Source organism: Oncorhynchus mykiss, chromosome 6 (genome assembly GCF_057628025.1).
Source record: "Oncorhynchus mykiss isolate SJ-2025 chromosome 6, ASM5762802v1, whole genome shotgun sequence".
Taxonomy (NCBI): Eukaryota; Metazoa; Chordata; class Actinopteri; order Salmoniformes; family Salmonidae; genus Oncorhynchus; species Oncorhynchus mykiss.
Genome location: NC_143027.1, coordinates 84,651,117 through 84,665,266, shown reverse-complemented (window position 1 = coordinate 84,665,266; position 14,150 = coordinate 84,651,117). Strand labels below are relative to the sequence as shown.

At 45.0% G+C, this 14,150-nt stretch overlaps 1 protein-coding gene across 1 annotated transcript in view; it reads right to left on the bottom strand.

Annotated features, from left to right (window-relative positions):
- The window catches only part of LOC110526993 (leucine-rich repeat kinase 1), a 142,464-nt gene extending 134,305 nt beyond the window's left edge, over positions 1-8,159 (bottom strand). Inside the window, exons 1-2 of the mRNA XM_090239182.1 lie at positions 7,984-8,159; positions 6,839-7,050 (exon numbers count right to left, since the gene is read on the bottom strand). Coding sequence (XP_090095308.1) covers positions 6,839-6,932 — 94 coding nt within the window. The 5' untranslated portion in view covers positions 6,933-7,050; positions 7,984-8,159. The remainder of the gene's footprint in view (positions 1-6,838; positions 7,051-7,983) is intronic.
- Positions 8,160-14,150: the final 5,991 nt, after the last annotated feature.

Sequence of the window (14,150 nt, the reverse complement as noted above, 5' to 3'; positions counted from 1 at the left end):
CAGTCATGTTGACACTGGTCTACTACCATAGCTTTAATGTATTGTTGTTCTCATTAATATTGTTGTAGTTGTTGTTAATGGTAATCCCATGTCCACTACCACTATTACTGTTGATCCCACATTTATTTATATATAAATATATATATATATTTTATATATATAAATATATATTTATTTTTCGATATGTATACTTTGACAATGTAAGTAATAATGAACTTGCCATGTCAATAAATTCAATTGAATTGAAAGGGGGAGAGAAGAGAAAAATGGGAGTGGAAAAGAGAGTGAGAGAGAGAGGAGTGGAAGAGAGAGAGAGAAAGAGGGAAAGGGGAGTGAGAGAGAGAGAGAGAGAGAGGGGAGTGGGAGAGAGAGAGAGAGAGAGAGAGAGGGGGGAGAGTGGGAGAGAGAGAGAGAGAGAGAGAGAGGGGGGGGAGTGGGAGAGAGAGAGAGAGCGAGAGAGAGAGAGGGGGGAGTGGGAGAGAGAGAGAGAGAGAGAGAGAGGGGGGAGTGGGAGAGAGAGAGAGAGAGAGAGAGAGAGGGGGGGGGGAGTGGGAGAGAGAGAGAGAGAGAGAGGAGTGGAAGAAAGAGAGAGAGAAAGAGGAGTGGGAGATAGAGAGAGAGGAGTGGAAAAGAGAGAGAGAGAGGGGGAGTGGGAGAGAGAGAGAGAGAGAGAGAGGGGGGAGTGGGAGAGAGAGAGAGAGAGAGAGAGAGAGTGGGAGAGAGGAGTGGGAGAGAGAGAGAGAGAGAGAGAGGAGTGGGAGAGAGAGAGAAAGAAAGAGGAGTGGAAGAGAGAGAGAGAGAGAGAGAGAGAGAGAGAGGAGTGGAAGAGAGAGCGAGAGAGGAGTGGGAGAGAGAGAGAGAAAGAGGAGTGGGAGATAGAGAGAGAGAGGAGTGGAAAAGAGAGAGAGAGAGGGGGGAGTGGGAGAGAGAGAGAGAGAGAGAGAGAGAGGAGTGGGAGATAGAGAGGAGTGGAAGAGAGAGAGAGAGAGAGAGAGAGAGAGAGAGAGAGAGAGAGAGAGAGAGAGAGAGAGAGAAAGGGGAGAGTGAGAGAGGAGTAGAAGAGGCAGAGATAGGGGAGTGGGAGAGAGACCGAGAGAGAGGGAGAGCGGGAAATGAGAGTGGGAGAGAGACAGAGCAAGGGGAGTGGGAGAGAGAGAGAGAGACAGAGCAAGGGGAGTGGGAGAGAGAGAAAGGGGTGGAAGAGAGAGAGAGACAGGGGAGAGAGAGAGGGGAGTGGGAGAGAGAGAGAGAGAGAGAGAGAGGAGTGGGAGAGAGAGAGAGAGAGGAGTGGGAGATAGAGAGAGAGAGAGAGAGAGGAGTGGGAGATAGAGAGAGGAGTCGGGGAGAGAAAGAGGAGTCGGAGAGAGAGAGAGAGAGAGAGAGAGAGAGCGAGAGAGAGAGAGGAGTGGAAGAGAGAGAGAGAGAGAGGGGAGTGGAAGAGAGAGAGAGAGAAAGAGGAGTGGGAGATAGAGAGAGAGGAGTGGAGTGGGAGAGAGACCGAGAGAGAGGGAGAGCGGGAAATGAGAGTGGGAGAGAGACAGAGCAAGGGGAGTGGGAGAGAGAGAGAGACAGAGCAAGGGGAGTGGGAGAGAGAGACAGGGGAGAGAGAGAGGGGAGTGGGAGAGAGAGAGAGAGAGGAGTGGGAGAGAGAGAGAGAGAGAGAGAGAGAGGGGGAGAGAGAGAGAGGAGTGGGAGAGAGGAGTGGAAGAGAGAGAGAAAGAAAGAGGAGTGGAAGAGAGAGAGAGAGAGAGAAAGAGGAGTCGGAGAGAGAGAGAGAGAGAGAGAGAGAGAGAGAGAGAGAGAGAGCGAGGAGTGGAAGAGAGAGAGAGAGAGGAGTGGAAGAGAGAGAGAGAGAAAGAGGAGTGGGAGATAGAGAGAGAGGAGTGGAAAAGAGAGAGAGAGAGGAGTAGAAGAGGAAGAGATAGGGAGAGAGAAAGGGGAGTGGGAGACAGAGAGAGAGAGGGAGAGAGAGAAAGGGGAGTGGGAGAGAGACAGAGCAATGGGAGTGGGAGAGAGAGACAGAGCAAGGGGAGTGGGAGAGAGACCGAGAGAGAGGGAGAGAGGGAAATGAGAGTGGGAGAGAGACAGAGCAAGGGGAGTGGGAGAGAGAGAAAGGGGTGGAAGAGAGAGAGAGAGACAGGGGAGAGAGAGAGAGGAGTGGGAGAGAGAGAGAGAGGAGTGGGAGAGAGAGAGAGAGAGGAGTGGGAGAGAGAGAGAGAGAGAGGAGTGGGAGAGAGAGAGAGAGGAGTGGGAGATAGAGAGAGAGGAGTGGGAGATAGAGAGAGAGAGAGAGAGGAGTGAGAGATAGAGAGAGGAGTGGAAGAGAGAGAGAAAGAGAGAGGAGTGGAAGAGAGATAGAAAGAAAGAGGAGTGGAAGAGAGAGAGAGAGAGAAAGAGGAGTCGGAGAGAGAGAGAGAGAGAGAGGAGTGGAAGAGAGAGAGAGAGAGAGAGGAGTGGAAGAGAGAGAGAGAGAGAAAGAGGAGTGGGAGATAGAGAGAGAGAGGAGTGGAAAAGAGAGAGAGAGAGAGAGAGAGAGAGAGAAAGGGGAGAGAGAGAGAGAGAGAGGAGTAGAAGAGGAAGAGATAGGGAGAGAGAAAGGGGAGTGGGAGACAGAGAGAGAGAGGGAGAGAGAGAAAGGGGAGTGGGAGAGAGAGAGAAAGAGAGAGGAGTGGAAGAGAGATAGAAAGAAAGAGGAGTGGAAGAGAGAGAGAGAGAGAGAGAGAAAGAGGAGTCGGAGAGAGAGAGAGAGAGAGAGGAGTGGAAGAGAGAGAGAGAGAGAGAGAGGAGTGGAAGAGAGAGAGAGAGAGAAAGAGGAGTGGGAGATAGAGAGAGAGAGGAGTGGAAAAGAGAGAGAGAGAGAGAGAGAGAGAGAGAAAGGGGAGAGAGAGAGAGAGAGAGGAGTAGAAGAGGCAGAGATAGGGAGAGAGAAAGGGGAGTGGGAGACAGAGAGAGAGAGGGAGAGAGAGAAAGGGGAGAGAGAGAGGAGTGGAAGAGAGAGAGAGAGAGAGAGGAGAGAGAGAGAGAGAGAGGAGTGGGAGAGAGGAGTGGAAGAGAGAAAGAAAGAGGAGTGGAAGAGAGAGAGAGAGAAAGAGGAGTCGGAGTTAGAGAGAGAGAGGAGTGGAAAAGAGAGAGAGAGAGAGAGAGAGAGAGAGAGAGAGAGAGAGAAAGGGGAGAGAGAGAGAGAGAGAGAGAGGAGTAGAAGAGGAAGAGATAGGGAGAGAGAAAGGGGAGTGGGAGACAGAGAGAGAGAGGGAGAGAGAGAAAGGGGAGTGGGAGAGAGACAGCAAGGGGAGTGGGAGAGAGAGACAGAGCAAGGGGAGTGGGAGAGAGACCGAGAGAGAGGGAGAGAGGGAAATGAGAGTGGGAGAGAGACAGAGCAAGGGGAGTGGGAGAGAGAGAAAGGGGTGGAAGAGAGAGAGAGACAGGGGAGAGAGAGAGAGGAGTGGGAGAGAGAGAGAGAGAGGAGTGGGAGAGAGAGAGAGAGAGGAGTGGGAGAGAGAGAGAGAGAGGAGAGAGAGAGAGAGAGGAGTGGGAGATAGAGAGAGGAGTGGAAGAGAGAGAAAGAGAGAGGAGTGGAAGAGAGATAGAAAGAAAGAGGAGTGGAAGAGAGAGAGAGAGAGAGAGAGAAAGAGGAGTCGGAGAGAGAGAGAGAGAGAGAGAGGAGTGGAAGAGAGAGAGAGAGAGAGAGAGGAGTGGAAGAGAGAGAGAGAGAGAGAAATAGGAGTGGGAGATAGAGAGAGAGAGGAGTGGAAAAGAGAGAGAGAGAGAGAGAGAGAGAGAGAAAGGGGAGAGAGAGAGAGAGAGAGAGGAGTAGAAGAGGCAGAGATAGGGAGAGAGAAAGGGGAGTGGGAGACAGAGAGAGAGAGGGAGAGAGAGAAAGGGGAGAGAGAGAGGAGTGGAAGAGAGAGAGAGAGAGAGAGGAAGAGAGAGAAAGGGGAGAGAGAGAGAGAGGAAGAGTAAAAGTTTCTGTCTCTCTCACACATGCTTTTTCATTCGCTCTCTCACACACACCATTTTTCATACTCTCACAACCTATATGTGGTCTATCACACCTGCCACTGGTACTGAGTAAGACACAGTTGCCCTTCTAGACACTGATTTTGCTGTTCCACACATCACCGACAAACAAGCAATTTTATGAACCATCTAAATGTCAAAGTTTCAAATTCCACAATCATTATGATTTAAAAACATGTTATGAGACGAGAAAATGCCCTTCTGAATGAAAACATGGAGGTGTCAATTCTTCCACAGAGCCTTTCTAAAGCATCTACAGTATATTTACGTAGTGTCCGTCCAAAATGGCACCCTATTCCCTACGGATAGTGCCCTACTTTTCACCAGGGCCCATAACTATAAAAGGTCATTTCAGACAGTGCTGCAGTGACTTCAGTAGTAACATAGGATACAGTAGTGCTGCTGCCACCACTTGACTGAACCCAGTGGTGTTGTTGTTTCAGACAGTGCTGCAGTGACTTCAGTAGTAACATAGGATACAGTAGTGCTGCTGCTACCACTTGACTGAACCCAGTGGTGTTGTTGTTTCAGACGGTACTGCAGTGACTTCAGTAGTAACATAGGATACAGTAGTGCTGCTGCCACCACTTGACTGAACCCAGTGGTGTTGTTGTTTCAGACAGTGCTACAGTGACTTCAGTAGTAACATAGGATACAGTAGTGCTGCTGCCACCACTTGACTGAACCCAGTGGTGTTGTTGTTTCAGACGGTGCTACAGTGACTTCAGTAGTAACATAGGATACAGTAGTGCTGCTGCCACCACTTGACTGAACCCAGTGGTGTTGTTGTTTCAGACAGTGCTGCAGTGACTTCAGTAGTAACATAGGATACAGTAGTGCTGCTGCCACCTCTTGACTGAACCCAGTGGTGTTGTTGTTTCAGACAGTGCTGCAGTGACTTCAGTAGTAACATAGGATACAGTAGTGCTGCTGCCACCTCTTGACTGAACCCAGTGGTGTTGTTGTTTCAGACAGTGCTGCAGTGACTTCAGTAGTAACATAGGATACAGTAGTGCTGCTGCCACCACTTGACTGAACCCAGTGGTGTTGTTGTTTCAGACAGTGCTGCAGTGACTTCAGTAGTAACATAGGATACAGTAGTGCTGCTGCCACCACTTGACTGAACCCAGTGGTGTTGTTGTTTCAGACAGTGCTGCAGTGACTTCAGTAGTAACATAGGATACAGTAGTGCTGCTGCCACCACTTGACTGAACCCAGTGGTGTTGTTGTTTCAGACAGTGCTACAGTGACTTCAGTAGTAACATAGGATACAGTAGTGCTGCTGCCACCACTTGACTGAACCCAGTGGTGTTGTTGTTTCAGACGGTGCTGCAGTGACTTCAGTAGTAACATAGGATACAGTAGTGCTGCTGCCACCACTTGACTGAACCCAGTGGTGTTGTTGTTTCAGACGGTGCTGCAGTGACTTCAGTAGTAACATAGGATTCAGTAGTGCTGCTACCACCACTTGACTGAACCCAGTGGTGTTGTTGTTTCAGACAGTGCTGCAGTGACTTCAGTAGTAACATAGGATACAGTAGTGCTGCTACCACCACTTGACTGAACCCAGTGGTGTTGTTGTTTCAGACAGTGCTGCAGTGACTTCAGTAGTAACATAGGATACAGTAGTGCTGCTACCACCACTTGACTGAACCCAGTGGTGTTGTTGTTTCAGACGGTGCTGCAGTGACTTCAGTAGTAACATAGGATACAGTAGTGCTGCTGCCACCACTTGACTGAACCCAGTGGTGTTGTTGTTTCAGACGGTGCTGCAGTGACTTCAGTAGTAACATAGGATACAGTAGTGCTGCTACCACCACTTGACTGAACCCAGTGGTGTTGTTGTTTCAGTTCTGTCTTCTATATTTAAGCAGCCGACACTCAGACACAGATGAGCCTCACCAATTCTGAATCCGCTGGTTCACAGTCAAAACGTCTCCGACTGCCACGGAACAGTAGCCTGATTCCAGATCTGTTTGTGCCGTCTTGACAACTCCTATGGTGATTGTTATGCCAATGGCACAAACAGATCTGGGAGCAGTCTAACAGAACACAGTATCTAAAGGGGATCAAATCAAATTGTATTTGTCCCATGCGCCGAATACAACCTTACAGTGAACTGCTTATTTACAAGCCCTTAACCAACAATTAAATACCTAAAAATTGTTTGTTTTTTTAAACAGTATGATAATGTTGGCTGATACTAGCTCCCAGTCCAACCAAGGTGCCTAGACAAACTACCTGAACTCTTGTCTCACATACCTTACTAAACTTGTGAGGACCAACAATTGATTCCCATTCAAAATCACATTTTCTCTAACCCTAAACATAACCCCTGAATAGCCTTTTTTACAAGTGAGGACCAACGAAATGTCCTCACTTCTCTGAATTTTATTTGGTTTACTAGTATAGTAAAATGTGTATGTGCACGTGCACACACACACACACACACACACACACACACAAATTGATACAGTATCTCTATGTTTCACCAGTAGCCTGAGAGCCACACTGGTCATGTATTGAACAATGCTACATTGTCAGCGGAACTGCAACAAGACACAGTGACACAGGACTTTGGCAGAGGGTTGAACTGGAAACAGACACACAAAGAATGTTCCAGTACTAACCACAACCAGGGAAAACACATTAACCAGCCTATGGCTCATTATCAAGCCGTCTTTCCTTGATTCCTTGCATTCTTTCTACTCATATCCTTCTCTAAAGGTCTGATGGGACCTTGGACATTCTCCTCCAATGTAAGGAATAAGGAAAATACTCTTTGAGATAAGTACAATACAGTAAAAGTTAATTATCTCACCATCTTGTTCAAGATCGTGTTTCTCTTGTTCCTCCATGTTGTTGCTCTGTGTGTCTCCAGTGGCCTTGGAGAGGCCGACTGACCAGTAGGACATGCCTCCTCCTCCACAGCAGGGCAGGACTGAACTAGCACCAGCACAGGGTGGTGGTGGTCAGTGGGACTGGTCCCAGTCTGAGTCACTGGTGTGGTGGAAGACACTGGTCAGAGATGGGCTGTGGTAGGAGGGAGGACAGAAGGAGAGGCCATTTGTCCGAGCCCTGCAAAACACAGCCAGTCAAGCAGGCAGGCAGGCAGACATAGGTTTGATCTAGAGAAAGTGAAAGCAGTCACACACTCACATTGCATAACAACAAGTTAATGGATACACAAATTGCCACCCAACATTTACAACTATAGTTGTCGAGATGCCTTAATTAGAATAATGTACTTGTGTCTAGTACGAGAATCTATATACTATAACTTTTATGACTTCTCGTGTTATTGTTTCAGACCCATATACAATAAACAGCGTGAATGTGAAGTGATCGTGCTACTTTGAATGGGTTGTTTGTTGACATCCTTGTACTTTACAAAGCTCTTGGAACAGATTCCTGTTGGAACGTTCCACAAATTATACCCACCCAGTTCCACAAATTATACCCACCCAGTTCCACAAATTATACCCACCCCGTTCCACAAATTATACCCACCCCGTTCCACAAATTATACCCACCCCGTTCCACAAATTATACCCACCCAGACACAGTTGCCTAATTTAGTGAATTTGTATTTTTAAATTATCTCTGTGTAAAACACACACTAGTCTACAGCCAGAACTATAAAAATAGAGACGTTACTATTTCTTACGGCCTTGAACACACACTAGTCTACAACCAGAACTATAAAAATAGAGACGTTACTATTTCTTACGGCCTTGAACACACACGACACTTCAGTTAATTCACTTTGGTTTACACATGCCACATCTTTAAATCCACACACTGTGTGCATGGTCTTGATTCTTTAACAAGTTGACTTTATTAGGCTTATAAACTCTGAAACGTGCCAAACGTGCGTCCAGTGACAGCAAGTAGACACATTTGTTTGCGAAACGTGCGCACTTGTTGCTCGTTAATGAGTGTGGTTGATAAGGAATATTTACTCACCGCATTGTCCGCAGTGTTCAAGCACTGTCGAATGGTACTGATTTTGCGCTTCTAAAGCATTGAACAGGCTAAACTTCGGTATATCCACAAGTGAAAGTTTAACCGAAGACAAAATAGCCGAAGGAACACTCACAAGCACGGATTGCAAAGGAAAAACGTCAACTTCCTGATTTCATCAAACCAAACACTTCCAGCCTGTGATGCTGCCTACCACGCTGTCTGTCTCATAACCCGGAAATGGGAATAGCCTACTGTACAATGACTGTATGCTACTATACTAGTTGCATTAGTTCTGCTAAACCTATGGTTGAAGCTCATTTACTGCATTTATACTTACTTTTTCAACTCTAAAATGCTATTTTGGAGAACAGCTAAAACTCATACAAATTACCCCAGGCATTAATTATCATTGCAATATTTGTTTTAAAGGAATGTGGAACTGCGTGTAGGCTACAATGTCAACCACAACTCAATCTTATCATGAATTGACTAATTTACTTGTAGAATCGCGCAAACTGTGAACATGAAATAGATGCATAATACACGCTATCAAGTCACAACCGTCCCAACTTCAAATGCGGACATCAAGGTGAAAGGAAGCAGTGCATAAAACAGCTGACCACTAATACCAACTACGACAGATAAATCCTACACAGGCATTGAAATCAAATGTATAATAGCCTACATCAGGCCTACAATCGACAAGGACGCATGAAGACAAACAAACTCGACCAAAGAATGACGAAAATCACGAAATACAAAAGGAAAATCTACACATTACTTTTTAAAGTGAGTTAAGTCCGTGCCCGTGATTCAGAACCGCAGAATGGACGGCGTCTCTGTACAGGTAGGTTTAGTGGAGCTCTGTGGCATGGTGCTGAATGGACAGCGCCTCTGTCTATTAGCCAACTATACATACTGAACAAAAATATAAAAGCAACATGAAACAATTTACAAGATTTTACCGAGTTACAGTTCATATAAAGAAATAAATCAATTGAAATACATTCACTTGGCCCTCAATTATGGATTTCACATGACTGGGAATACAGATATGCATCTGTTGGTCACAGATATCTTTAAAAATATAAGGGAGTGGATCAGAAAACCAATCAGTATCTGATGTGACCACTGTTTGCCTAATGCAGCGCAACACATCTCCTTTGCATAGAGTTGAATAGGCTGTTGATTGTGGCCTATGGAATGTTGTCCCACTCCTCTACAATGGCTGAGCAAAGTTGCTGGAACTGGAACATGCTGTCATACACTTTGATACAGAGCATCCCAAACATGCTCAATGGGTGACATGTCTGGTGAGTATGCAGGCCATGGAAGAACTGGGACATTTTCAGGTTCCAGGAATTGTGTACAGATCCTTGCGACATGGGGCTGTACATTATCATGCTGAAATATGAGGTGATGGCGGCAGGTGAATGACACAACAATGGGCCTCAGAATCTTGTCACGGTATCTCTCTTCAGTCAAGTTGCAATCGATAAAATGTAATTGTGTTCGTTGTCCCGTATCTTATTCCTGCCCATACCATAACCCCACCGCCACCATGGGGCACTCTGTTCACAATGTTGACATCAGCAAACTGCTCGCCCACACAAAGCCATACACATGGTCTGTGGTTGTGAGGCCAGTTGGATGTATTGCAAAAATCTCTAAAACGATGTTGAAGGCGTCTTCTGGTAGAGAAATGAACATTTAATTGTCTCCTGACCCCTCCTGTCTCAGCCTCCAGTATTTATGCTGCAGTAGTTTATGTGTCGGGGGGCTGGTTGAAGATATCCCTCTAGTGGTGTGGGGGCTGTGCTTTGGCAAAGTGGGTGGGGTTATATCCTTCCTGTTTGGCCCTGTCCGGGGGTGTCCTCGGATGGGGCCACAGTGTCTCCTGACCCCTCCTGTCTCAGCCTCCAGTATTTATGCTGCAGTAGTTTATGTGTCGGGGGGCTAGGGTCAGTTTGTTATATCTGGAGTACTTCTCCTGTCCTATTCGGTGTCCTGTGTGAATCTAAGTGTGCGTTCTCTAATTCTCTCCTTCTCTCTTTCTTTCTCTCTCTCGGAGGACCTGAGCCCTAGGACCATGCCCCAGGACTACCTGACATGATGACTCCTTGCTGTCCCCAGTCCACCTAGCCGTGCTGCTGCTCCAGTTTCAACTGTTCTGCCTTATTATTATTCGACCATGCTGGTCATTTATGAACATTTGAACATCTTGGCCATGTTCTGTTATAATCTCCACCCGGCACAGCCAGAAGAGTACTGGCCACCCCACATAGCCTGGTTCCTCTCTAGGTTTCTTCCTAGGTTTTGGCCTTTCTAGGGAGTTTTTCCTAGCCACCGTGCTTCTACACCTGCATTGCTTGCTGTTTGGGGTTTTAGGCTGGGTTTCTGTACAGCACTTTGAGATATCAGCTGATGTACGAAGGGCTATATAAATACATTTGATTTGATTTGATTCAATTATCTGGCAACAGCTCTGGTGGACAATGTTGCAGTCAGCATGCAAATTGCACACTCCCTCCAAACTTGAGACATTTGTGGTATTGTGTTGTGTGACAAAACTGCACATTTTAGAGTGGCCTTTTATTGTCCCCAGCACAAGGTGCAGCTGTGTAATGATCATGCGGTTGAACCATATTCTTGATATGCCAGTCCTGTCAGGTGGATGGCTTATCTTGGCAAAGGGGAAATGCGCACTAACAGGGATGTAAACAAATTGTGCACCAAATTTGAGAGAAATAAGCTTTTTGTGCATATGGAACATTTCTGGGATCTTTTATTTCAGCTCCTGAAACACTGAACCAACACATTACATGTTTCTGTTCAGTGTAATTAGTTAGTTGTTGGCAGTTAGACTTTTTTTGAGGCACAGTTAGGTAGCCTGCAATGCTTATGAAAATCATCACGCAGATCTTTAGAAATGGTAGGATCAATTGTAAATAGGCACTCCACGTGAAAAAGTTTGCCAATCTCCTGCTATAGGCTATATGAAGCCACCCTTGTGGACCGGTGCACACAGTGTACTATGACAGTGTCAGTGTCTCCTGTGCTTCCCACCGGCATTGGCTCATGCGCTTCCCGCTAATTTTAGCATTTGTCTGTCTGCATTATTCACCAGGGAAGGGAAACATTCTGCAAATATTGAAGCATTGTATCAACAAGGTGGCTCTGAGAATATTGAAACATTGTATCAACAAGGTGGCTCGGAGAATATTGAAACATTGTATCAACAAGGTGGCTCTGAGAATATTGAAACATTGTATCAACAAGGTGGCTCTGAGAATATTGAAACATTGTATCAACAAGGTGGCTCTGAGAATATTGAAACATTGTATCAACAAGGTGGCTATGAGAATATTGAAACATTGTATCAACAAGGTGGCTCTGAGAATATTGAAACATTGTATCAACAAGGTGGCTCTGAGAATATTGAAACATTGTATCAACAAGGTGGCTCTGAGAATATTGAAACATTGTATCAACAAGGTGGCTCTGAGAATATTGAAACATTGTATCAACAAGGTGGCTCTGAGAATATTGAAACATTGTATCAACAAGGTGGCTCTGAGAATATTGAAACATTGTATCAACAAGGTGGCTCTGAGAATATTGAAACATTGTATCAACAAGGTGGCTCTGAGAATATTGAAACATTGTATCAACAAGGTGGCTCTGAGAATATTGAAACATTGTATCAACAAGGTGGCTCTGAGAATATTGAAACATTGTATCAACAAGGTGGCTCTGAGAATATTGAAACATTGTATCAACAAGGTGGCTCTGAGAATATTGAAACATTGTATCAACAAGGTGGCTCTGAGAATATTGAAACATTGTATCAACAAGGTGGCTCTGAGAATATTGAAACATTGTATCAACAAGGTGGCTCTGAGAATATTGAAACATTGTATCAACAAGGTGGCTCTGAGAATATTGAAACATTGTATCAACAAGGTGGCTAGGAGAATATTGAAACATTGTATCAACAAGGTGGCTCTGAGAATATTGAAACATTGTATCAACAAGGTGGCTCTGAGAATATTGAAACATTGTATCAACAAGGTGGCTCTGAGAATATTGAAACATTGTATCAACAAGGTGGCTCTGAGAATATTGAAACATTGTATCAACAAGGTGGCTCTGAGAATATTGAAACATTGTATCAACAAGGTGGCTCGGAGAATATTGAAACATTGTATCAACAAGGTGGCTCTGAGAATATTGAAACATTGTATCAACAAGGTGGCTCTGAGAATATTGAAACATTGTATCAACAAGGTGGCTCTGAGAATATTGAAACATTGTATCAACAAGGTGGCTCTGAGAATATTGAAACATTGTATCAACAAGGTGGCTCTGAGAATATTGAAACATTGTATCAACAAGGTGGCTCTGAGAATATTGAAACATTGTATCAACAAGGTGGCTCTGAGAATATTGAAACATTGTATCAACAAGGTGGCTCTGAGAATATTGAAACATTTTGTTTAAACAAGACGGCAACATAGCAGCCTACAAAAGGGGCGGCTCGCACATTTCCCCCGGGCCAGCTTGTCTCTCTCTGCCAGCTTGTCTCTCTCTGCCAGCTTGTCTCTCTCTGTCTGATATTATTGCAGTAGTGGCACTGTCTGTGTAATTAGTAAAGAAACAGCCCTACATCTACACTATAGCTAAATAACTTACCAATATTTAATGACGTTTTGACAGAAAGATTGATCTGTTGGAATATTGAGGAAGATGGACAAGCAAGGCTGATAGAGAGAGAAAGGTGTAAATGTATTCTACCAGATACAGGTATGCTACAGATGGGGATTAGAGATGCAGGCAGGGCATGATGATCAAATAGGTCTATATCGAGAAAAGACAACCATTGTTATTGTATTTGAAGCCAAAAAACATGTGTATTTGGGGCAAATGCTCTGTGTTTATTTTCATACCAATACATGAACTCAAAATTGCTCTAGCCTACTGGGTAAATGAATGAACATATCAATTAGACCTACAGCTATAACAGCCTTTATAGTTCTAGCAATAAAATAACTTTTGGTTTCAAATGGTCATCAAAAAGTCTATCGGATTACAACAAAGTTTACAAGGCCGAGATCAAAGTGCTGACATCAAATGAATCAGCTCACTGCCTTAACGGCTGATTGGCAAAGCATGAATCAGCTCACTGCCTTAACGGCTGACTGGCAAAGCATGAATCAGCTCACTGCCTTAACGACTGACTGGCAAAGCATGAATCAGCTCACTGCCTTAATGGCTGACTGGCAAAGCATGAATCAGCTCACTGCCTTAATGACTGACTGGCAAAGCAAACTGGCGCGGTCTCTGCTTTCTGAAAGTGATACAAAAGGACTGATTGGCAAAGCAAACTGGTGTGGTCTCTGCTTTCTGAAAGTGATACAAAAGGACTGATTGGCAAAGCAAACTGGCGCGGTCTCTGCTTTCTGAAAGTGATACAAAAGGACTGATTGGCAAAGCAAACTGGTGTGGTCTCTGCTTTCTGAAAGTGATACAAAAGGACTGATTGGCAAAGCAAACTGGCGCGGTCTCTGCTTTCTGAAAGTGATACAAAAGGACTGATTTGCAAAGCAAACTGCCACTCTGGTCAATCCGATGTCTGCATTGGCCGTGCAGCATTTAAGGTGATATGGCCTCTGCAAAAGTCAGGGCATTCATAATGCGGAGCAAATCAAATCAAACTTTGTCACATGCGCCGAATACAACAAGTCTACTGCTTACTTACAAGCCCTTAACCAACAGTGCAGTGGTCCTAAAGCCAGCCAATCCATACTAGTGTCATGCAAAACCTGTGTGTGTGTGTGTGTGTGTGTGTGTGTGTGTGTGTGTGTGTGTGTGTGTGTGTGTGTGTGTGTGTGTGTGTGTGTGTGTGTGTGTGTGAGAGAGAGTGAGGTCAAACTAGTTGAAAGCATTTCTGCTATTTGATAACTTCGTCCAGGAAAATGTTTCACTCTGTATTTTCTGTTTTCTTGGTGATAATTCTGAACTGTCAATAAATGTGGTATATTTAGCCTTGGACTGTAATGGAATTTGATACAGCAGCACTCAATGACTTCTGAAAGGAAATTAGAATGGATAGACAGACAGAATCCTTCATTTAAATAAAACAATACTTTCCCTTTTTAACTAGCAGT